At 46.2% G+C, this 24612-nt stretch overlaps 1 protein-coding gene across 1 annotated transcript; it reads right to left on the reverse strand.

The window, feature by feature from the left end:
* On the reverse strand, positions 1-23349 carry LOC146175406 (xaa-Arg dipeptidase-like). The gene is made up of 6 exons (XM_084581749.1): positions 23113-23349; positions 6076-6221; positions 3424-3573; positions 2935-3076; positions 1110-1352; positions 1-353 (listed from the first exon to the last, which is right to left on the reverse strand). Exons 1-6 carry the CDS (start codon positions 23342-23344, stop codon positions 52-54), a joined length of 1215 nt encoding a protein of 404 aa, XP_084437875.1. The 5' UTR covers positions 23345-23349; the 3' UTR covers positions 1-51.
* Positions 23350-24612: the final 1263 nt, after the last annotated feature.

A 24612-nucleotide genomic window follows, 5' to 3' on the forward strand; every position in this document is an offset into this window, starting at 1 on the left:
AGTCACCCCTCAAAGAATGGACGACACAGATGTCTGACGCAGAGCGCTGGACTACTTAATGGAAGGAGCCTGCGCATTCTTCCATGTCTCGAAGTCCTTCCGCACCTGCGCCATTAGTGACGGATCCGACATCAAGTCCAAAGCAGTGAGAGCGAGGGCTTTGGCGGTGCGCAGAGTTGCCTTCTGGGCGTCTTCCGAGCCCGCAGCCTCAGCGAACGACCGCGAGTGGGGGCGCGCTTTGGTAATGCTAAACAAGGGATGCAGGGTAGGTAGGGCGTAGGACACGTTCCCGGCGTCCGTGGAACCTCCAGTCCTGGCTGTGATGTTCTCGGTGATGTCCATGAACACCACCCCTGCGAACATAAATTTTAATCTGCACTTGTCGTAAGACATACAAGGATCGGAGTAGTCGCTCCTCACTTCGGCTCAAGGACGACAAAGAGGACTAATTACCTTGTTCTATATCTACGCCCTGAGCAGTGTGCGGTCATTCGTATCTCGGCTCATTTAAGCGCACATTATTACTAGTTGCTTTATTATGACTTACAAGAAGTTATGCCGTCGGTTCCGTTTTTGTAGGCTAAGGTGACTGCTAGATAGGATGGCAGAAGAAAAAACGTATGGATGATCGATTAGTCTGAGGCGACGGAGATACAACAGCATTCTTATTTCGCTCAGCAGTCGATTCCAATGCTTATCCTATTCCCATTCTGTTTCATTCAATTGTGTTTGTATTCTCTTTTACTCACCAACATATTCAAATTACGAGTCCATTCTTATTCAAATTGTATTCGCAACCGCTTCATTTAATCATATTTGTTGAGTCCACTTATTCTCGCCTCTTTTCTCCTAGTGGTATGAGAAGGACATCTGCCCCGGTTGGAAAGAGCAGTGTTCACTGAAACATTGACGCCATACAGTTTTCGCTTTCATGCCATTCCTAAATCATAAAATTCGACAGCAAAACGAACTTTCAAAGGACGCAACACCAGGTGTTCAATATCGCCTGCACCTCGTTCAAACTCACTTTTATAGCGCATGAAAAACCTTTCCGTTCAGAAGTACGTGGTACTCGGATATCTGTTGGGAGACGCAAACAGCATCCTTACCCAGAGATTCGGCGTGTTTCCTGTACGTCTGAAGAAGCGCATCGTTGTGGATGAGCTCCTTGTATGTCATTCCGTTTTCTATGATGACTTGACAGCCAGTAGCAAGAGCCGCCGCCCGGAAAGCGCCTTGCGTTCGTTTTGTGAGCGAGGACCGCTCCTCCTGGTTGGGAGCCCGCAACTGGCAGACAATTTTGCTGGACTCGGGAGCCACGCTAGCGTGCGAACCGAGCTGCTTCACCACTCCTGCGCCACGATTAAAGTGAACCAGCACAGAAAGGTCATATTAAGTCGAAAGCCTTTATTGCCTCATCGTTGTCAGCAAAAGTGTTACGCTTTTGCGGTGGCTCTGATCGGTCGAGATGGGATGACCTCATGGAGGTCTCGACCAATCACAGAGCACCACCACAGTATGCGCGAATGTGTGCCTGATATGGCCATATGCCAATCAATGACTAAATAATTAATTACTAATTGCTAGTCACTACGTACGGATTACTAAAACTAATTAATGCCTAATTAGTTACTAATTATCACTTACTGGTTAATTACGAATTATTATTATATTCTTACTCATTATTAATACTAATTGGTGACGGTTCAGCAATAATTGATTAATTGCTAATTAATGCGCGCGCCCGGCAAAATCAACCACGCAACAGTAAACGTAGAACAACTGCGAAGATACAAGGAGCGAGATCTCGTCGCTGCCAAGCAGAATTCACTGAATAAATGCACTCGCAATATGTGAGAGTAGTCGCTCGCTTTACTCGCAGCAGCCTTCATTGCTAAATGCGCAACAGTCGCGTAGCAGAATGCAGCACTAAGGCTTTCACCTTTCATCCCTTTAGTCGCCAAAGAGTCCTCGAATTTTTTGGGGTCCGCCTCTGTGGTCGCTAATATAGTCTCCGTAAAAGCTTGCATTTACTATTGGCACCCTCTGATGTGGCCGCGGTGCCTTACAGTATGTTGAGGTCTTATTCTCAGTTCATGTCGATGGTGAGAAACCCTCGGTTGCTGCGTTAGGAAACTGCGTTACGCAATCGAGTTTCGCGGGCAGCCTCCAATGGCAGAAGTCAAGTTCCGAGAGCTTTTGATGTCAACTCTAGGCGAATCACCTTGTATAAAATAACCATGCACACCTCCCCGTGAGTTCTGCACTTGTTAAACTTGACGCAGCTGAGTTCCTTGTCAGAAGTGCGATGGAGGCGTCACACTCTCTCATTGTCTTGTAGGTCTGAGCCCCTGCTCAAAGCCTGTTAGAGTGGCGTTTACGGTACTCGCAAGTCAATATCCACTAATTTGCCTCGAAATACTTTTTTTTCATTATATCTACATACTAGAACACACAGAGCGTATCTACTTCTAGAAAAAACGCCCAATCACGGTACCGTGTAAGTTCAGGGTGCAAAGCTCCGAGCGCGGTCAAAATTGAACCACATAATTGTATTGGCGCCTTTAAAAGAGGAAGATGGAGAGTTCAATATAGTTAGAACTTTGGCACCAAGGAGTAAGGCGGAGGAAAAGACACCACACCCCCTTCTTTATGCGGTGTCTTTGCCTTTGGTTTACCGCGCTTGCTCTTATGTCGTCGCACATTACTCTATCGTTCCACACAGCACAAGTGCTACATCAAAGCACTGAGCTAGGCTGGTTGTACCGTACGATATCTTGCACCACATGCAGCATTAATCGGAGAGTATAGCGGCGATGTACTTCCCTTATCGTTTACCGGATGCCAAGTAGGGAGTGCACCTGCCACACCATGTGCGCAGATAAGCTAAAACTCATTGTATACGCGAATCAATCAGTTCAGCTGTTCTCTTACCTAATAACCTGCTGGAAGGCGCTATGTGCTGGCGAAGCAAGGAAAGGTTGATGTAGGCGGCGACTGCAGCATCCTGGGCGTTCGGGACTATGCACGGTGAATCGGAAGCAATTGGTGCTTTCGCTTCGTACTGCACTCCCAACTGGGGCGAAGAGGTGGCAGCGCATGCGTGATGAAAGGAGTAACAGAGCAAGTAAAGCGACCTTGTAAACCATATCTTGCTACATATTTCCCCTTCTCTCTGAACTAGCCTCTTCGTTTTCTTTTTTCTTGAATATTGCTTTTTTTCGGCCATATAGTGAGCCCGACAAAGGTATGACAGCCCCCGTTATTGGCCCCCTTTCCTTCTTAAGGGATTCCGCAATGTAATATCCGTTCATTACCAATTTCATTTCAACACCGAAGCGCAACAGTCACCTCAAGTAGGTAACGGTAAGGTTGCTCGTGTCAACAATAAAATGCCGTGTTCAGCGTCAGCGGCTATCTTACCTTCAACCTTGAATTGAAGTGGACCTTCAGGACGTCTCTGGAAGCGGGATGGGCCATGAGAGCGGCGTCGATTCCCTGGAAGGCTCCTTTTTCAAGTAGCAGAACCTTTCCTCCCTCACCTTCTTCTCCGGGTGTTCCGATCACCACCAACTGGAGAACGATGGGCGCCCCACTACTGAGTCCCTAACTTTTGCTTAGGGCTCGAAAGTGCAGCTAATCTCCCATAGCCTCGCACAACCTTCCTGATTTTTTATTATATAGCGCGAGCGTCCATGGCAGAAGTGAATTGGTTGCGAAGGCTGGGCCAATTTAGCCCGACTGCAGCACAACCACAGGTCGGGGGCTAACACTAAAGCAGAAGAATTATATATCTACTACAAATAAAAAGCTTTGCACCAACACAAGAATAATAAATGTTTTAGCTTTTGTGAAAGAAGCAAACTATTTTAATAAAACACTTAATTTTCTTTTTGATATTGCAACACTCTTGTTGCGTCCCCTCTTAATGCTGCATCGGCCATGGTGCGACTTTGCAGGCCTTCGTGGGGGCTTGTGAAGGAGGCAACGAAGCAGTTTCTCATCGCTGCCTTGACGCTGTCTCGATGGTTCTCCCGGGAATGGTACGAAGTTATCTGAATGAATTAATGGAGTAATTCATTAAATAATTATTTAATTATTGAATTAATAAATAATTGAATAATGAATGAATGAAAACAAAACGTTGATTTATAAACGAGGAGGGTACGGCAGCAATCCTTAGGGGCTGCCCCTTACAATTACTAGGCGGGCTTCCTCTTACGTGAGCCCATTGACGGTGGCCGCGGTTGGGCCCGCTGGACCAAGGTTCATTACGCCGTCAGGTCAGAGCAGCCTAGCAGGGCCACTTCGCAGTGCTCCCGGGAATGGTTGGGCAGGGGGAATAAATTGGGAGACATGCCCACCCCACGTGGAAATGTCCGAGGACCTTTCCTTATAGTGCGGACATTTGCCTGTAAAAGCGGGGTCGGCATATTTTAGTACTGCCGGGAACAGTAAAAGTTTTGGTGTGAAGGCGACGGAGAATGCGCTCCACCGCCTTCGTGAGGCTCTTGATGTGCTTAGGATAGATTGAAGGGTTGGATTGGTAGAACTGAATGATTTCCTTGATAGTGTAGGCGGGATTGGGGTTCGGAGTCAGGATCGGTGGGGGATGAGGTTGGTGTCAGGAAAGTGAGCGCAAGGTTGGCGGCATCGGCTATTTCCTTTTCATCGAGGCCAATGCACTGAGCTGGAGTCGAGATAATCATTAGATGCGCGGGGGCACCGAGATAGTCGATGTTTTGGAAAATTTTGCAGGCGAAGTACGATATGTACTCCTGCTCGATATTGCGGCAGGCACCCCTCAGGTCGGTCATGATGACCCGTGAGTCCTGATCTGCGGCTGCTAGCAGAATGGCTTCTCCTCCGCGTGTGTAATGTTGTGTGCACGGAAAGTGAGTCCGTGTATTACAGTGTTTGGTGGACGACTGCGGCCGTGTACCAACCCCCATGATGCACGCCGGAGGCATCCACGTAGAAGGCTCCATGTTTGTGTCCGTAATGGCGAGCCAGGGCTTCCAAGAGCGCGAGACGTCTGCCACTATGGTCCTTTCGTGTTGGCTGTAATATGGTGTACGTGCAAGGCATATCTGCACTGTGTCGGGATATGTATGCGCTCTTCCGAATGTGTTGAATGATGGATGCGTAGTCGGTCAAGGAGGCGGCGACCCGACATAGTTTTAGACAGTCTCGTGTATTAGTTCATCAAGTGTGTCTCTCGCAGCTCAATAAAGGTGTTCATCATCCCCTGGCCAAGTAGGCGCTGGTTGAAGGTGTTTACCGGGAGGTCGAGGGCAGTTAGCTCACTTCTTATAAATAGTTAATAAATAGTTGTGCCAATGGGTTAGCGGTTTTGCCGCCATCGGACCATATAAGTCAGCCTCCTTCGGCAGAAGCCCATATGTGCCCCCTACCCCCCCCCTTTTTTTTGAACCAATATTTTGGTTCATGGCCCCTTTTCCCAAGCATTTCACTTCAGAAGAGCCGAGCACCAGGCCGGGAGAAATCTTGTACCCATTGGAAACCGGCCCCGGAAACGCCAGCGCTTTAGAGTCATGCTGTACAAGTATGCTGTGGGTCTGCCCCTTTGGAAGAGGCGCTGGTTTGCTCTCTTACTTCTCCGATTTCTAATTGCTGGGTTTGATTATAAACTGCACTCAAACAGCAGAATTCGAGTCTAATAGAATGAAAAACGTTTGCGAGCGCCTTCGAAAAGACGGCCTCGAAAATACAGCAGGGTACAAACAGAAAAACGAAATATTATAATTCGCGGCAAGGTTATACGTAGTCCTGACGTCGTTCAACGTCACTAAATTTAGTTGCCTTTTAGTTTGCACTTAATATGTTGTGTAGACGCACAACTTTTCTGCAGCGAGGTTAGAGCTGCAAACTGACATGACAATCAACCTAACCTTGTAGTAACACAGAAATTTGAGCTACTTGGTTCATCTTCGAGCGCTTGTCTTGTCTCTTCTTGTTCCTTGTCCCCTGTCGCCGCGCCGGTAAAATATCGAAGATCAACCTAACCTATATGCAGGAAAATTCCTGTGGGTTCCTCTAGGATGGAGGGTGTACCTTGCCGCGGACTTTGCTGGATTTCTTCATGGCTTCCAGGACAGCTATGGCGGCGCCCATACACGCTTCAGCGATCAGGTTGTGGCCGCATCCGTGGCCTATATCCGGAAGTGCGTCGTACTCGACCATCAGCGCCACTGTGGGCCCTGAGAGATAGCAGAGTCGGGGCAGACAGCAAATCAAACTTTAGTGTTATATTTAGCAGTCTACAGTGCCAAAAAGGAGGATCAACCAGTCTGTTGCTAGGTCAGAGACTCAGAGATAGTTTACGAGTTCGCCTATTTCTGCACTGTAGTATCATGATAAAACTTTTAATGCAGAATTCCTTCTCGCCAAAGATTATAAGATAAAAATTGATAGCGTTGTCAAGTCAAACGCCATATAACTGATGTTTCGGAAGTCACAAAGATTACTTGTCTACCGCAAGGTGAACCTTCTTGTTTCGATGTGCACAATGGTTCCGCAGAGACTCTGGGTGTTTCCAGCGGAAAGTCTGGTATGGTGGCCGTAGACAGAAGCATTCGAAAAACAGGGATTGCAATAAAATGATAGAAATGCGTCAACGCCAACTTGAATGATAATTTAAAGGTCCCCTGAAAGGGGTCACAAAGAAGGGTAAACAACGCCATAACACTGATAGTTATTGAACCACCCATCATTCTCCCGCAAAAATTTTCGATCTAGCTTCTGCAACACCAGAGATATCGGCGATTAAAAACGACCCTTCCAATTTTCCCTCTCAACTCGTACGCCGAAGGGAGCCATAAAAAAAAAAACTAAGAATACAAGCAAGTTCAAAGCTCCGCCCAGACATACGTCACTTCGACGAACTTCCGGTTGCCGCGCGCTCGCTCGCTGGCGTTAGCTGGCGTACTCGCGCCAACCCGTCCTCGCTCGCACACGCCTGAGGAGTTCGCCAGTTCGCGCAGCGACGGTTAGTGTAACCGCGAACCCGTGGTTATCCTATGTTACACGGCGGACCAAACCATGGTTGTACCACTAATCGCGGTTACCGCAAACCGAGCTTGACGACCTCGGTTTGCGTCGTTAACCGAGGTTATGACGACGTCTGTTGACGGAAGCTACTCGTCGGCGCCCGAGTGCGCGAAACGTACGAGCGGGTCTGCTTCACAAAGTTATTCATTTGCCCATTGTATCACGTTTAAAGATCGATGTATAGATTATGGTGCCGCCCGACGTCTTCGATTACGGCCGACAGCGCAGCGACTGCGTACTGAAGCCTTGTCTTGCCTACAGTATCGTTTCAACGGCTTGTTGCTGAGCAGAACGTCAAAAAATACGCGGCCTTAGCTATGAAAGTACACGAGTTTGCAACGCTTGCAGCACGGGATGCCGTGAGCAGGCTGAGGTACGTTACACAATTACCGCGGGGGTGGAACGTGCGAGCGCGGCGAACGACGGCGCCGTGGGTGACCGTCCCTAGTCGTCGCTAGGCCTACATTGTTTCGCTTCGAAGCCGCGGCGGTCGACGCTCTGGAACATTATCAACGCTGTCGTAAATCGTCTACTTATGAAACTGCCTTATAGTGATTCCTATCCTGCCATAGTAAAATAATTATAGGATTAACTCTTCCGACGCATTAATCGCAGATCTATATAGTACGAGCAGATCGGATCAGCCGAAATGCACCAGCGGCAGCTGGCTTGAGCAGAAACTAGCTTGTATCACGGCTATCGCTCTTACCAGCAATTTGCTGCTGGTCAGCGATCCTCACGAGGGCTTCATACTTGATATTCACCTCAGTATTCCAGACGCCAACAAAGTTTAGCACGCTTTATTTCGGACATCGGTGCTAACGATCCGCCGTGTCGTTCGCGAACGGTATGCGGGGGGAGGGGCCACAGCGGCGGTGTTTACGGCGGTCGAGGAGGTGCTGCCATCGTGCGGTGCTTGACCGTGCTGTTGACGCCTCGTCGGACGACACTCCAATACTCCTGAAACCACGATAACGTGGTTTCAGGAGTATTGGAGTAAATAAGATATTTGTAAATGCAGCTTCGTTCTGCCGATCCCTGCGTCGCTTCGGTTGTTGCACTTAATGGACAATAGCCACCTAACCGATAAGGGCGGCGAGCTGTGTAACAGCCCGCACAGAGTTCGAGCAGCGCACGAGCAGACGACTTTCGCAGCTACCGGAAGTGTGTCCGTGACGTCATGGTTGCAGTGACCGCAGCGAATGGCAGCTTCTAGCAAGCCTTGTCAGTCAACCGACCCGTGACGTCACGGGACAAGGAAATAGTTCCATGCGACACCGCCAAGCGACATTCTCTCTGCCCGCGAATTTCAAAAAATGCTCTTTTTAAAAATTAATAATAAATCGCTGGCTTTGTTCCAAGGAGTTATACTTTGCGCTAATGCTCAAAAGGATATGTTCTACACACTGAACACGTTTATCAGTGGCTTCTTGGGGGCCGTTTCCGTGGACCTTTAAGAGCTGTCCTCGCTGCCCCAGGATGCCCTAATGATTTAGCACCTGCTTATCAGACAAGTACTTTAGCCTTCGTTCTCCAGGAAATTTAACGTCGGCGTTGGTAGCGAAAAATCGCAATCGTGGTTCCGGCAGGTGGTAGTTGGCAGCTGACATAGCTGTGTACTGATTGGTGGGCGGGTTGTGAGACGTCATGAGATGACGTACATGACAGGAGCTACCAACTCATGCAGCTCCTATGAAATGGTGAAATGGGAAGTGAGCCCAACACCCTGTGATACCGTCGATTCAGGCTACGACATGGAAGCACACTCATACGGCTTGGTTAAAGCGAGGCTCTCTGTGTTGTAGGGTGTTTCACATAACGTGCTATCTTCGACTGCATGGTATATGTCTTGGTATAGAGGCATACACTGAGGGGTCGATAAGAGTTCAGTTCAGTTCAGTCGTTCAGTCGTGTCCGACTCTTCGTGACCCTATGGACCATGTTACGCCACGCTTTCCGGTCTCTCACTATCTTCCCAACATCACATAACTTCATCTGCAGTGCCTCGAGGATGCCATCCCAGGCAGCACAAGAGCCCGGGCCAATATTGTCAGTGAGTTGGCAGAGATCAGCCCTATGTAGGCCCAGCGCTGCCATCTTATGGCTGGTATTGGTTGTGCCATTCTATAACACGTCCAACACTGGCCCTGAGGATATCATTGGTAACCAATATTGTTCGTACCTATTTATATTGATAACAACATTGGCCCGTCATATCCGATGCCCTGACAATATCGGTGGCACCATTATACCAGGATGGCAATGATGGGCCTGGATATCCGGTGTATCACCGGTGTTGGCGCTGCCATGAGATAAGGATGGCTATAACGGACAGCATTAGCCATCAGTCCACTGATGTTGGCCAATATTCGACATAAGCTGGACAATAATGTGAGCTCTGTTACAATGGCCTGCCAATGTCAGATATACACTGGCATACCTTACATATCAACAGTATCGGCATTGCCCTTTCATAAGGATGGCGAACAGCGTTAGCCATTACTCCACTGACGTTGGCTAATATATGCCATATGCTGGACAATACTGTCAGTTCTGTAACCATGTCCCGCCAAATGCATTAGCACACACTTCAGTCAACATTGTCTTGTCTATTTCACCTACTGGTCAATATTAGATGCAAATTAGCATGTGGTGGAAATCATCATCATCATCATCAGCCTGATTATACCCACTGCAGGGCGAAGGCCTCTCCCATATCTCTCCACTTAACCCGGTTCTGTGCTAGCTGCATCCACTTGACCCCTGCGAACTTCTTAATCTCATCCGCCCACCTAACTTTCTGTCGCCCCCTGCTACGCTTTCCTTCCCTTGGAATCCAGTTTGTTACCCTCAGCGACCATCGGTTATCCTCTCTTCGCACTACATGTCCTGCCCATGTCCATTTCTTCTTCTTAATTTCCACTAGAATGTCGTTAACTTGAGTTATTTCTCTGACCCACTCTGCACGCTTTCTATCTCTTAATGTTACCCCTACCATTTTTCGTTCCATAGCCCTCTGGGTTGTCCTCAACTTAAGTAGAACTCTCTTGGTTAGCCTCCACGTTTCAGCCCCATAGGTGAGTGCAGGCAAGATGCAACTGTTGTATACTTTCCTCTTGAGCGATACCGGTAAGCTGCTAGTCATAATCTGCGAGTGCTTGCCAAATGCGCTCCATCCCAATCTTATTCTTCTTGTTATTTCCTTTTCATGGTCCGGATCTGCGGTTACTACCTGTCCTAAGTAGATATATTCGCCTACTACTTCCAGTATTTCGCTACCTAATGTAAACTCCTGTTCCTTCCCGAGGCTGTTGAACATTACCTTAGTCTTCTGCATATTGATTTTCAAGCCTACCTTTCTACTTTTCCTGTCTAGGTCATCAATCATTATTTGCAGTTCATCTCCCGAGTTGCTTAGCAAGGCAATGTCATCAGCAAATCGCAGATTACTGAGGTATTCTCCATCTAGCCTTATCCCTAACTGCTCCCATTCCAAGTCTCTGAATACTTCCTCTAAACAAGCTGTGAATAGTACTGGGGAGATTGTGTCTCCTTGCCTAACACCTTTCTTTATGGGAATTTTGTTACTTTCTTTATGCAGAACTATGGTTGCTGTGCAGCCACTATATATATCTTCCAGCACTTTCACGTACGGCTCGTCTACCCCCTGATTTCGCAATGCGTGCATCACCGCCGAGGTTTCAACTGAGTCAAATGCTTTTTCGTAATCAATTAATGCTATGTATAAGGGCTGGTTATATTCCGCGCATTTTTCTATCACCTGATTGATGGTATGGATATGATCGATAGTAGAGTACCGTTTCCGAAACCCTGCTTGATCCTTTGCTTGATTGCAGTCTAAGGTTGTCCTGATTCTATTAGTGATTACCTTAGTAAATACCTTATACGTAACAGACAGTAAGCTGATTGGTCTGTAATTTGGTGGAAATATTCCGTGGGAAACCGCATTAGCGTGCTTTTGAGGTTGGCAGGCTCGTTTATTACTTGAAGTCGTTAACTGTGCTGCTATAATCGATGTTTTCAAGTTACCTTTGCAATTTTAAATACTTCGGAAATCTTGTGTCTAAATAGTCTTGTGAAGTTCCGCGGTGCTGGTTTCAGTCGCGTTTGCTTTAATCCCACCGAGCTGTTGTTGATGTTGCTCGGGATTACACCATGTTCTTTTACACTAGATCTTCATTGACTTAAGCTGGCACTGTAATCAATCCACATATATACTGTGACGAATTTGGATGAGACCGACAATCGGTCAACGGCGTCAAATATCAATAAGTTCACCACCGTTTGCTGGTCCGTCAGGGCGGCGGCGGCGACAAATAGCTCCACGCCGACCGGTAGATTAGAAAGAATCAAAACGACATGTCATATATCGTGCGTAGGCAATGGTTGCTATTTTTTGTATTCTCTTCGGCAATGGTCTAGGTTCTTTCATAGCTGCTCCCGTGGCGATTCCTGCTGCTCTGGGTGAAGAGAATTGCAAAAGTTGTAGCAAATTTCTTTGCCCCCGAGTGTATTAGGTTTAACAACAGTGGCTTCAAACAGACGATTACCGCAGTACACGCATGCAGTGCGATGCAAAAAATGAGCGATAAGCATCGGCATATTAAGGCTCGTACGTGACTCAGATCGACTATGGCGAGCGCGCTTAAATCGAAATAAACTTTAAAAATACACTAGGCCGTTTAAGCTATAGAAATACGAAGCATCGCAGCACATACTTTCGCTTAAACAATTTAACAATGGTGATCTAAATTAAAGCTGGGTTATTGAGCGGTAAATTAAACGTCGGTCCGCACATGCATGGACATTCCCACATATGGCAAATCGTATCGACGCTTCCTGCTTCGTTGTCGCTCTAAGAGGGAAAGTATTACAAAAAAAAATGGAGAGAAAACACTGCAGGTACAATCTCAGTATGAATCATATTAAGGTTATGCTGAAACAAATAACTGGGTTACAGTTTCACTTTTCTTTATCGCACTCGTTCGCACATTTGTTTTTTCTCAATTGCCCGCCCATGTTGACGACACACTGTGCACTTCTGTTCCAGTCCACTAATGGCACTCACTCGCGCCGAAATATGAACGCTCTGTTCGCTGCTTGCTAGGTGCATTGAAAACATCACAAACAAAGGAAGAAAAACATGGAGGCACGGCGCCAGCAACAGCGGCGCCGACTTGCCCGAGTGGATGCGCTCTGCAGGTGGGGTTGTCGGGTTACACGCTGCGCTATGCAATCCAAGACGCTGGCCCTGACGCTCCACGTGTGGTTCAAGGTGCACACGGCCGCCGCCCGGGCGGGAATTCACGACTTAAGGCTCTATTTCTTTCATATACCTATTTGACATACGTAGAGCTAGCGTAACTTACGTCTTAGGCTTTGCGAGAGTAGACCCTTCCATACGTGTATAATCAAAAATACGACTGCAATGACCATGGCGCATTAATCACTGGTGGAATATCGCACACATACGATACTGGTAAATGCTCTATGATTATCTTGAAACACTCATTCGGCAAACGAGTACGCCAGTTATTTGCTATACAAGCCGCGAATATTCAAATCACTGCAGTGGCAAAAATGATCGGAGAGCCAGCTAGAGTCGCCCGCGGCACAGCGACGGGCCGGCTTCCACATTTCACAAGAACTTGAAACGCGAAATATATCCGCGTGGGGCTTTGTCACACTGAATTTTATAGGAAATCAAAATAGCTTCGTGTAGCAGCCAGTATACAAGAACGGCAGCTCAGCAGAAAAACATTTGATTGGACGCCATGCAAGTGCTTTGATAGCATAATTTTTGAATTTCTGGATTATTTTTTTTTGCACAAGTGCGAAAAAAAGAAGTCTGTAACGTTTTTTTGCTTTTATTCACACCCCAATTTCGCGATTCCGTCGTCGTTCACTGCATTACAATGCTTGCGCTACAAATGGCAAGAAGGAATAACTGTAAAGTTCAAAAACTAAATAAAGCAGTCGTTGTTTTACAATTAGGCTTAATTCGGTATCAAAGCTTATTATTCTCTAACTAACTTTGTGGTGGAACAGTTACAGGCGTGCGCGGGGAAGGGATTTTTTTTTTACAAATATTGTGTATGGAGAGAAGAATTACCCACATCTAAACTGACTTGTTCGCATTAGGACGAAAAAAAAATTTGAAAGAAAAGACTGGAAACACAAATAAAATACGAAAAGGTACAATGCGTATATTAACAACTGGATTACAATGACACATCTTTGTTTCGCACACGCTCGTTCGCACAGTTTTCCACCGCCTGCTCTCCGTGCTGACGCACCGCTCAATCCCGTCCTCGCGCACTTCGCACTCCTGTCGTTCCCCGGATCGCACTCTCTCACCGCATGCGATGCGAGCAAGGTCCGAGGTTGCATGCGCGCGTTGAAATCCACGCAGGTGCGCCAAAGCGGTGGATGGGTCGACGCACCACTCAGGGTCCAAGGGGCGGACGGCCGCCGCCCAGGGGAAGGAATTGCGCAGTAATAAAAACACGAACGCTAACAGACTGGAGACTTCTTTCAAACATTTCCGGGCTCTCATAACAGGTTGCATAGAGAAATGTGCTTTTACCGCATTTTCTTGGCCAATAAAATATACGCAAGAAACTAAACTGTGAGAAAGAAACAAGCGCCTAATGAATTGGGCCAACAAACGACCAATCTATGAGATAGAATGATGCTGACGGTGTGGATATATGAGAAAAAATGTAAGCATCGTATGCAACTAGCTTATAAAGAGGTGGCAAGTCGTGGTACTGAGATGCTTAGCTCAATAATTTTAAACAAACTTGCTTCAAATCCTCATTTCAGGGTGATTGAAATATTCCACTCGATTGAGCACTATTGTATGAAAGAATTTTCGTTGGTACGCTAAAAGTGAGCAAACTATTCGTAGAAGAATACAGCATTCACAAAATACAACTTGAACAGGTTTGGGTGTTAGAAACAAAACAGCTAGGCGCCTCTCCAGGGCGACGACGCGCTTCGTTGCTGGCACAGAACCCTACATAGATGAGCAGCCGCAGAGCGCATCTATGCTGCTGCTGCTGCTGAAAAGGCGATTACTAAAAAGCTCGAAGGATGACGCGACAATCGCTTAGCCGGCATGACGGCGCCAGTTGTATTTTGTTTCAAAGAGGGCGCTCCGTTCGCTCGGCTCGACGTTCGGTGGCACCGCGCACGGAAAATGCTTCTTTCTTCACGAAATATTACATGTAAGTTTTCAAATTTTTTCATTCAGATTTCATAAAGCGTTTGTGTATATTGGAGCAAAATATTAGCCTTTTAGATTGAACGTTTTTTAAATTACAAGCGTTGTCTTACATTTCATTGTTGCTGCAGGCTGCGTAAGCCATGTGCTAGGGAGATTTGTCTTCTTTTAGTATATTTCTTACGTTGTTAACTTTTCAAAAGTGGTTCTCAAGTGTGCGCGACTTGATGCCGATCATTTTGCAGCTTATTTCAAGTTAAACCGTTGCTGTTTTGCAGAGTACTGATTTTCTAAAGTAAACAACTGCGTGGCATCGTAGCCCTAAAAGCCAACTTCGGATATTCACGGCGTTACAGTGGCTGGAACGGCGTATAGCCGTTGGGTGGCTCGGCCGCTCGGGTTCCCTCGGGTGACCTCGAGCGGTGTCAGCGGAGTCCGGGCAAAAGCATATTTTCTCGTGTCTGGTGCGATAAAACGCTAACCGCATGAGTCGCGCGGAAGCACGATGCGTAGTGCGCTGAGGACCGAAAAAGCATTGCCGCTCGGCGCTGTCGCCCAGGTTCTGGGTTTTTAGAAAATCGCTCATGATGCTGAAACCAGCTCGCGAGGCAGCCAGTCGCAAAAGGCTTCGGGGTACTCACCTTAGTTGTTTCTTTTTTTGTTTTTGTTTTTTTGCATGCAAAGTTTGTTTCCCTAGTCCGGTATGAGCGAAAATCCTGAAGACGCTCATTTCGTCTGATCCGTGCATATATGAACGCATCGAGACGGTTTAGTAAAAGCTTGGTAGGTAGTATTGCAAAACAAAAAATGCTAGTGTGGCTAGATATTGCTAATTTTCGAAAGTTGCAGAAAAACGCCACTGCTTTAAATCATGTCTGCATCGCAGTATAGTAGCACGCCGCTGCGCTGGGGCCATTTTTTTTTTTAGGGGGGGGGGGGGTGGGGGGGGGGGGTGGCTCGACGCTTTTCAAGAAATTTCATCAGTGTTGCTGTTTAGTGCAAGAAACTGGATATAGCGTAACTGTACTCATTTACCAAACGAGGAGGCGGCGCTAACAAAGCAAGACTGAAAAGGCGTCTCTGTCGCTGAGGTCCTTCGCTCTGTGCGATGTGCACCAGCGGCAGTGACAGGCGTTGGCGTAGTCGTCGCGCGATGCATCGCCAGGAATTGTCGCCTATTTTTTTCTTTCTGTATCGTTGCTTCAGTTGCAATAGATCAGTTGCAAAACCTACACGTCAGCTTCCTGGTGCGGCAGACATTCCTGCACAATGGCGGCATAGACTTTGGGGTAACAGTTGGGCACAGTGCTAGCACATCGCCTGACGGGTAGGGTAATTCCCGCACCTCTTGCCCATTCGTCACAGTATTATTCGCGTGCGCATTGTCGCCCCACTATTACCCTCTCCGGTTAGTGTCCCTTTTCTAAATTTTTTTTTCTTCACCCCTAGGGTGACAGTGCGCCCCCCTTTATTCCAGCGTTAAGAATGCCCAAAAACCTTTCTCTGACAATGGCCTGTGCGTGCGGAACTGCATCCCAAGCAGCGTGGACTGTGGTAGATGCATGTACTGCACCTAACTATTATCCCTGAATCAGGTTCTGTCGCCACTGTGCACGATTTCCTTCCTCACAGGGAAGCCGACTTGTAGGTTTTGCAACTGGTCTGTCATAGCATCTCCAGCAGGGCCGGAGCCTTAAGTGTGAGCGCTGGGTGGGCTCAGGCAATTTCAGTTCCAGGCCGGGTTCGGGTTTGTAGCATGAGGCCCGGGTCGGGCTCAAAATTTATGCCCGTGCACACCTCTAGTCGCGTCGGTTGTGTAGCACACATGTGTAGCACACACAAGCAACACACACCCAAATTGCAACTGTAAGTGCACTGAGGGGTCATGCGTTAGAGCAAGCATATGGATCTTGTGTTGCTTAGCTGCTTAACTCCAAATATCCTCCTTTGTCAGACAAGATATTTTTCAGAAAACTGGATGAGCCAGAAGAAAGCAGATTGGATTCTTAGCAGCATTGTTACTTGTTACACGTGCGTTCCACCCCTGTATACATGAACTCGGCAGAATTGCGTCGAGTACGTCTGTCGAGTGAAATATCAGTTGTGGGGTTCATGTATACACAGTCGGGTCGAGTAAAATAGGCGGCGGAGCGGGTCGCTTTAACTCGATTTCAGGGGATAGGTTAATTCGCTTGACCCGCTTATCTAAAGGCATGTAGACGCAGTCCAGTCAGGGAGTCTAGTTATGCATGTAGACGCTTTCCAGTCAGGGAGTATAGTTATGGGGAATTGTGGGATAGGAAAAATCCTCTGGAGCGGCGACGAGCGTCACTCGAAATGAATGCTTTTTAGCGCTCATCAACGATAAAAAATAATCGAAGCTCTCGATAGTAAAAGTCAATGGGATCAAATACGAGTAAGAACTTGCACAATAACTTCGAATCTCGATGCTACGCTCTGCTACGATACTTACTCACTAGAAAGCGAGTTCATGTAGACATCAGCCGTGTCGAGAATGATGACCTTGCTTACTTAACGCTGATTCAACTCGGTGCTGTCGAGTCCATGTATACAAGGCTATTGTACTTGTAATTTTAGGTGAACTCTCAGTTCGTGTATTGCACATTAAATTTGTGCGATATGTGTGCTTTTTTGCGTCTGTGCTGTTTTGTTCTGCAAACAATACTATTTCTCCAGACACAATCTTATTTTTAATTTGAGTACAAAATATTGTCCATTTTTGAAAAAAAAATAATTTGTGAGGCTGTTAAGCAATTTTGATTTTGAAATATATTCACAAAATATCAACATTTTATAGATACTGAAATATAAAATGTGTGCGAAACAACTTTTCAGCTCAGGATTAAACTGGTTTTTCAAGGAACTTGTGATAGGGTGAAAGTGAAAAATCACTGTCATGCTAGATGTATCGTTTTTTTATGATCCCAAAGTCACATCATGCATTGTATATTAAGGTGTGCTTAAGCAATGAAATAATATTTGGGCTCAGATATTCAGGCAGATTACTATTCTCTATACCAACAACTACTATGAATTGGTTTGAAGAAATCAGATGCCCGAGCACAACGCCTGGTACCTGGACATAAAATCACCTAGGTATGCCTAACTGAATATAATCTTGTACGTGGAAGGTTGCCGATGGTATGGCCATATGATTAGCTGCGATGAGGGAAAATGCATATCTGGTAGGCTGCTAGCTGATAAGGAAGTACGATATCATTGTACTGAGATCTAGCATAACATTTTCCTGCCTATGCAAAGTAAATTTCTAGTACTTTCTCAATTGCTCATTGCAGGCTGACTGTAATAATTTTAGCTGAACAAGCATGCACTGTATGATTACTAGAACATCTTGTTGGGCTTGTTCGTGTTTATTTATTATAAACTGAAGGCGCCAAAACAATGCACGCACACAAGAAAAGAACGGGACAGAGTTCCACTCACAACTGATTTATTGTGCAGAACAAAGTACATATATATCTCACTGCCGGCACATGCGCAAGGAACACATTCTGCTACATCACATTCAGCATCTTGTAGTTTAAGATAAGCTATGTTCAAGAATGATTTCTCAGAGAAAGAGGCTATGGTAGGAGGCATGGGCTTCTTGAACATATCTTATCTTAAACTACATGACGCTGAATGGGTTCCTTGCGCATATGCCGGCAGTGAGATATATATGTACTTTATTCTGCACAATAAATCAGTTTTGAATGGCGCTCTGTCCCGTTCTTCTTTTCTTGTTTGTGTGCATGTTGTTCTGGTGTCTTTAATTTATAATGAGCACTGTATGAAAACTATTCCTTGGTACATTACAAGTAAGGCAATTGTTTATAGTAGAATGCAGCAAGCAATAAAGCTGTGAAAACTAAAAAGCTGGAACTTGAAATGGTACTGTTATCTTGAGAATATTATATGCGTGCGCAGCCTAGAGAATATCTGCGATCTACACATCTCTCTCAGCTGATTGAAGATAGCTTGATTGATTCTGTCAGGGCAATTATTTCTTCATTCTGGCCGCAGTAATGTATGCGTGCCTGTAACTGGTGTACTCCAGAAAAATATTCTTTAATGTGTTCTTTAATATCCAGTTTTGCATGCATAGTAATCCATATTGTCTATTGCAGGAATATGTTTAAGAAGTTTTTAAAAATTGAGCGTTCTGGAGCCTGAACCGTCATATTTTCAGGTACTGTAATTCTATATGCACACTAAGCATCCACCTGAAGTTATCGGTTTGCCGGAAGCAGGTTTTTTCTTCCAAATATCTTTCTTTTGTATCTGGAATGGATATTATTTTGCATATTTGTTTATTATCCCTACGTTATAAGATGCTGCATGCCCTTGCAGGCCCAGAAACCTGTCGCAAAGTGCTCTAAAAGAAGAATGTGTGGCAATAGGCCTTCATATATACAGTAGAACCCCTTTATAGTAAAGCCACTAAAGCCAGCGAAAATATTTACTGTATTATGGTCTTTACTGTATCAGTGGTCTGTGATGACATGGTCCTGAAAGTGCTGTCTAGTAGTTAAATAGGCACTTACTGAAGACGTCTTGTTGCTTAATGAAAAAAAAAACCTAAATACCTTCCATCTCGCTTTTATCATCTCTTTGTGTGATTTTTTCATTATAAAATTTCTCTACATCTTGTGGAAGTACCTCTGAAGCATGAAGACGTGATTTCGAATGCAACCAAGTTCGATTTCATGTAAAAATTAAAGCCTTGCATGAACATGGTGTCTCTTTTTGCTCTTTCTGTCTTTTAAAAGGCAATAAATGATACATTCGCATGGCACTCAAGTGCTGTAAGACCTTACTCGCTGCACCTCCACATTCTGCCACCACTGCCTCATGATTTGTACTGCAGTGAATGTTGACCCATTTCTTTCCCTTCCCTATTTCGTGCTGCGCGTTTACTCCTTTACTTTCTGAATGGAACACACCGCCTCCTTGCTATGTTTGTAGACAGCTTTACTTTTATCTTCTTCGCGCTGCGCGGTTTCCCTCACGGCTCCAAGGCTTCTGTAAAGTAGGCTTCTTCTGACCACTGCTACGGCTAGTAGTAAAGCCACCTAAACGAACACTCGGGGTTATTGTTCTGTTTTCAAATACAAAAGTCTTGGCCTCGCGACTTTAGGTAGTGCGCGGGAGTCGTCGCCACGGCCAGAAGCACTTTAACCGTTTTTTACCAAAAACATCTTCACTATAAAGGGGGAAAATGTACAGTTGGCTATGGAAGATGAACTGGGACTTCAGTTTCACTTTACTATAGCGGGCTTCTATATTTTGTACTCAATCGTATAGAGCACCCAGACTTCAAATATGTGTTTGAATGAGTGTTGAGAAGGTGAGTTTAAATCGTATGGTGATATATGCTTGTCTTCTGTGCAGATGTCATTTGTAAGACCCATGGGCCAATCTCCTCAACAAACTGTTCCTGAATGGTTGTTTCCTGCGGGGCGCCCAGCTTACTACCTGGGCCATGCGCTTCCCCATCCCCCTCAACCTCATCACTTGATCCATTGACCCTTCACTGCCAACTATCATGCTCAACACAGTCCACTGCCATTTTCCATCCATGGTGGACACTGCCCTGGAATGCACCCATGCTCAGCCTCCTATTCCTGCAACACCTCTCGCACTACAAGGCTATAGTGCATCAACCCTGCTCAACATGTCCAGCCCCGTCCATCATGAGCAATGCACACTGCACCCCATCACCTCTACCTGCACTACCTGGTCATGTGCTGCTTAGTGCCCTGTTTCAAATTACACCTACTAGCCTCTCCCATATTAGCCCTGTACCGAATGCCTCCTGCACTGCATTTTGGCCCTCTGATGTCCTTGTGGCATTTACATGTATATGAGCTCTCAATAAAATGTTTTCGGAAAATATTTTGCTTGCCTCATTTAATTGCATGCTTTTTATGACTCCTTGGGGAGATGACATGCAAGGTGGTATTGGGAAATGACTGCATAAGAAAGCCACAATTGTCAGAGTGACAGTTACGCAAATGGCAGCAGTAAGGGCAAGGGTGAAATAACTGCATGGCTAAAGGTGGCTTAACAGTGGCAGTGCCAGTGCCATGTGTGCCGATGAATACTTGTCGCATGCCAATAAATACCAATATGTGCTACTAGCGGCACGGCCGGTTTATTGCCAATGCAAAATGTGCCAATGAATACTAGTGGCATGCCAATACGTGACACAAGGGGCACGGCCAGCTGATAGCCTATGTTGGCAGTGCCAAGACAGGTGCCATGTTGGCATATAAGCCGGACCAATATATAAAAATGTAGTAATTTCTCAAAAAACCAGTGTTACGCCAATGTTTGTACCAATTTTTGCCGACGTTGGGCCGTGGTTGGTGCGATGTTGGTGTGCTGCCTGGGATCTAACCATCGCGTTAGCTGCCTACCCCTTCTCTGGCGACCCTCAACTTTTCCCAACATCAAATCTTTCTCCAGCGACTCCTCTCTTCTCATCAGATGACCAAAGAGAGCGCATAGCAAATCGCATGTATGCGAAGAAGGATCCGAGAGGGAAACCCCGTCTTGTCCATTCCCTGAGAAGCGGAGCTCAGATGTTCCTCAAATGTTTTCTTTTTCTACTTGTCTGTCAGGTGCTTTGCGATTACTTAAAACTTGCGTTTACAGACCAAATGTTCGCAATTTATTAACTAGCATCTTTTGTGAAAAAAAAAGAAGCTGTGACAGTGATGCGGCAATCTTAAAATTTTCGCTTTGTTCCTGCTTGTAAAACTGCGTTTAAATTAATTGACAACACCCTGCTCTTTATTAAAGCATGGTGGGGTGTGGAGAAGGTAGCTGCTCCTGGCCCTACGGGGCTGGGACTAGTACATCACTGCCGCTTGCGGCGGGGATAGTCTGCCACCCTATTATTATCTGTTGTAGGCCGCCATTGCACCCGCCACCGCTTAGGTCGGGGACGACGGCTGTTGCGCGTGCGTTTTTCTCTCCCTTTACTTCTTCTTCCTTCTACGTCCTCCCTTGCTGATTTAGGCTCACCCTTTCCGTTAACAACATATTCAGAGATATTATAGCATTTGCGCCTTGAAAGGCAGACATGCCCGAAGCCCGCTAAGGGTCTTAGTAAATCAGAAGAGTGTCACCTTCGACGGTTAGAAACTATGTCATTTAATAATCCAGCAACACTTCACGCCATTGAGCCCGAATCCCTTTCCAGCGCAGTGCAAATTTTGTGGCCAGAAGGCAAACTTATACCATATGACATGGGCTTGTCAACAAAATACCAGTATTGATATAATAAATCAGCCAACGGTGGGAAGGCTGGGAGGCAGCACTGTCCAGCTCGGACCTCGAGGAACAATGAGCCCTCGTCAAAAGAGCATGGGCAGCGGTCTTTGCCAACGGTGTCCCGGACTAGGGACCCGACCAGCCTTTCCTTAATCTAAGCCAATGTCAATAATTGTTTTCATCATCATCATCATCTCCCTCTACTTTTTCTTTCTTTCTCTACTTTCTCTCTACTTTCCGCACGAGGCAGCGGAGGTGGCTCAGCTACAGAGCCAGTAGCAGGCCCGTACATTTTTTTTTCTTCTTCCTTCAGTCGCAACAACATATTAAAGCATGGTGAAGCTCATGCCGCATGTAACTTTCTACAAGCCTCAGCGCTGTACGAATCATATATTCCAAATGGCAGCAGTTAATGTATTAAATCTTGCCGTGAACCTAGTTCGCACATCTTGAACCGTACACTATAGCAAAGAAATAAGGATGGACGCACGTGTCACTTCTTTCGAGTCCATATTTCCTTGCACTGTAATCGAAATTTTACCTACTGCGTGTCATAATATTTCCGCAGATAAGCTGCACCTTTGAGTAAAAAGTCGTTCACCTTCCCAGTTTTACATTAAATTGCCGGCGCACACACAGTGATTGATGAGCGGGCAATCTTTCGAAGCGTTCTTGAAAAAGGCGCAGCTTTAAACGCAGAGCCAAGTTGGGCACTGCGATTTAATAATAATATAAATGTATACAAAGGGGGAAGGGGGAATGAAGTCGAAAGGTAATGACGGTTCGGCAACAGAAGACGCCGTACGATGTGCAAATGTCATATACAGTTTCAATGTCAGATGTCATACAAAGCAAAATTCGAGGAAAAAAGTTTGCTTTTGTTTATACGGTTTGACGTTCTACAGTGACTCGGATAATAAGGGCCCCCGTAGTGGAGGGCTCAGGAAATTTCGACCACCTAAGGTACTCTAACAGTCACCGACGTTAAAGAACCTCGGGTGGCTGCATTTCCGGAGCACTCCTTTACGAAATGAGCTCGAGGTGGCGCTGCGTGGATATTAAGGCAAAAGCGTTTACAGGCTCATATAAGTGCACGTCCACAAGAAATGTCGCACTTCTACGCGAGATCCCGCTGGATACCGAGAAATTGTGACGTCATCATCTGGTGATAACATTGGCAATGACCATACGTGACGTCATCGTGGCATCCCGTTTGGCCATGACGTCACGTCAGGTCATGCCCGATGACATCACCAGGCGATTCACGCATATACAAAGCTGACCCCGCCAGACATCCGATCCAGGCGTCCGTGCTCCGCCTTTCATTTGGCTATTCCTCGAGCGCCGGACCACACAGCATACAAGAAGGCACAGTAAAGCAGGAATCTGCGGCGTTTTAAACAAAAGCTATCGTCTCATCGCACTTAAGTGGCCTAAAGTGCCTTAAAACATTTTACCCTGCTGGGCAGAATGCGCGTCATTATAACGACACTTGCCGTCGGCCCCTCCCGGTGCGATGGCATCAGCCCTGAATGCGGTGTCCAGTTGGTGGCTCCTGTGGACCTCGAATCCCCTTGTTTCCAAGAAGCCAGTGAGCAGGGCGTGCGCCCTCGTCTCGTTCAGCGCCAGTTCGGGGTGGCTCCAGAGGCACATGCTTAGCTCCCGCAGTTCGGCGGCGTTGCCCTCGACAGTGCTCTCAACGATGGCCGAATACTCCGATGTGGTCATGGCTAAAATCTAGATGAAAATATGCACGGGGCAAAGAAACATTTGACTTTAACAACCCTTAAGCAGATTCTCAGAGTTTGTTCCCTTTCGACACGCTTTGGGACTGATTATAATACAAAACGTTTCATCTGAGTGAGCAATATTTAAAATATCGCGTTTTCAGTAAGAGCGCTTTGTGCGACATAGTACAGTCAGCAGCGCTGAGCACCGTTATCAGAACAGTGCTAAAAGGTTTAACTATCACAGTAGTTAACTAATATTCAATAGTGTTCTTCTCAACTATTACTGTTGTTTATGGAGAAGCTTGTAGTTCATTGTAAGTGGCATTCATACCAGCTTTCTAGCTTCCAAAAATGTCTAACTCCTTGCCGTTGCAGCAGAAGGCGTTTTGAGCTCATGGGCGAAAGCGACGAGGAAGAGCCACGCCTATACGACCGCACGTCACACTACGGCGCTCCTGAAGCGCGCCTGTCACGTGCCGGATCTGAGACGATCACTCGGCAATGACAGCGGGGCTCAATTAATAAAGGTGCTAGGAAAGGAGACACGATCTCCCCAGTGCTGTTTACATACAGCTTCCTTAGTGTATTCAAAGGCATGGAATGAGAGCAATTAGGGGGGCGCCCGCGCCGCTATGGGACTCACGGTCGTAGACGTGACTTGCGCACCTTCCACCTGCGGGTTTTCAGTTTCGCCCATGAGTGGATGCGAAATTTTTTGCTCTACAACAGCGACAAGAATGAAATTTTCCAAAATTTAAACCTCATATAGTTAATTGGCTACAATATTCTCAGTAAATTAGGAGCCTGACAGTGATAAAGAGTTATTCAATATTAGTTAACAAGCCTAGTAGTTAACACGTCGAGCCTAGTAGTTAACACGTTAGCACGTTCTGGCACACCTCAGCTGACAATGACTTGCCGGTGACATAGGTCTTCTAGCCAAAAAAAGCATATTTAAAAAAAATTACTGGCAGTTTTAGGCGAAACACACTGTATGCAGTAGAGCTGTTTGTAGCTCCAGGATTTTAGAATTCTCACTGAAACTGTAGCCTAGACTTGCTGCTCGTGTGTGCACCGACTGCCAAAAACGAAAATATTACCCCCGAAATTTTCATTCCGTAGCGTTTTGGCTTTGTGATCTCTGTCGCAATGCAATATATATATATATATGGCTTTCGTAGTTGGTTAGTTTATGGTTAATGGTGTTTAATTAACGTCCAAAGGCGACTACGGTTATCAGAGACGCCGTAGTGGAGAGCTAGGAAG

Source organism: Amblyomma maculatum, chromosome 10, assembly GCF_055883805.1.
Source record: "Amblyomma maculatum isolate TAMU_Amacu chromosome 10, ASM5588380v1, whole genome shotgun sequence".
Taxonomy (NCBI): Eukaryota; Metazoa; Arthropoda; class Arachnida; order Ixodida; family Ixodidae; genus Amblyomma; species Amblyomma maculatum.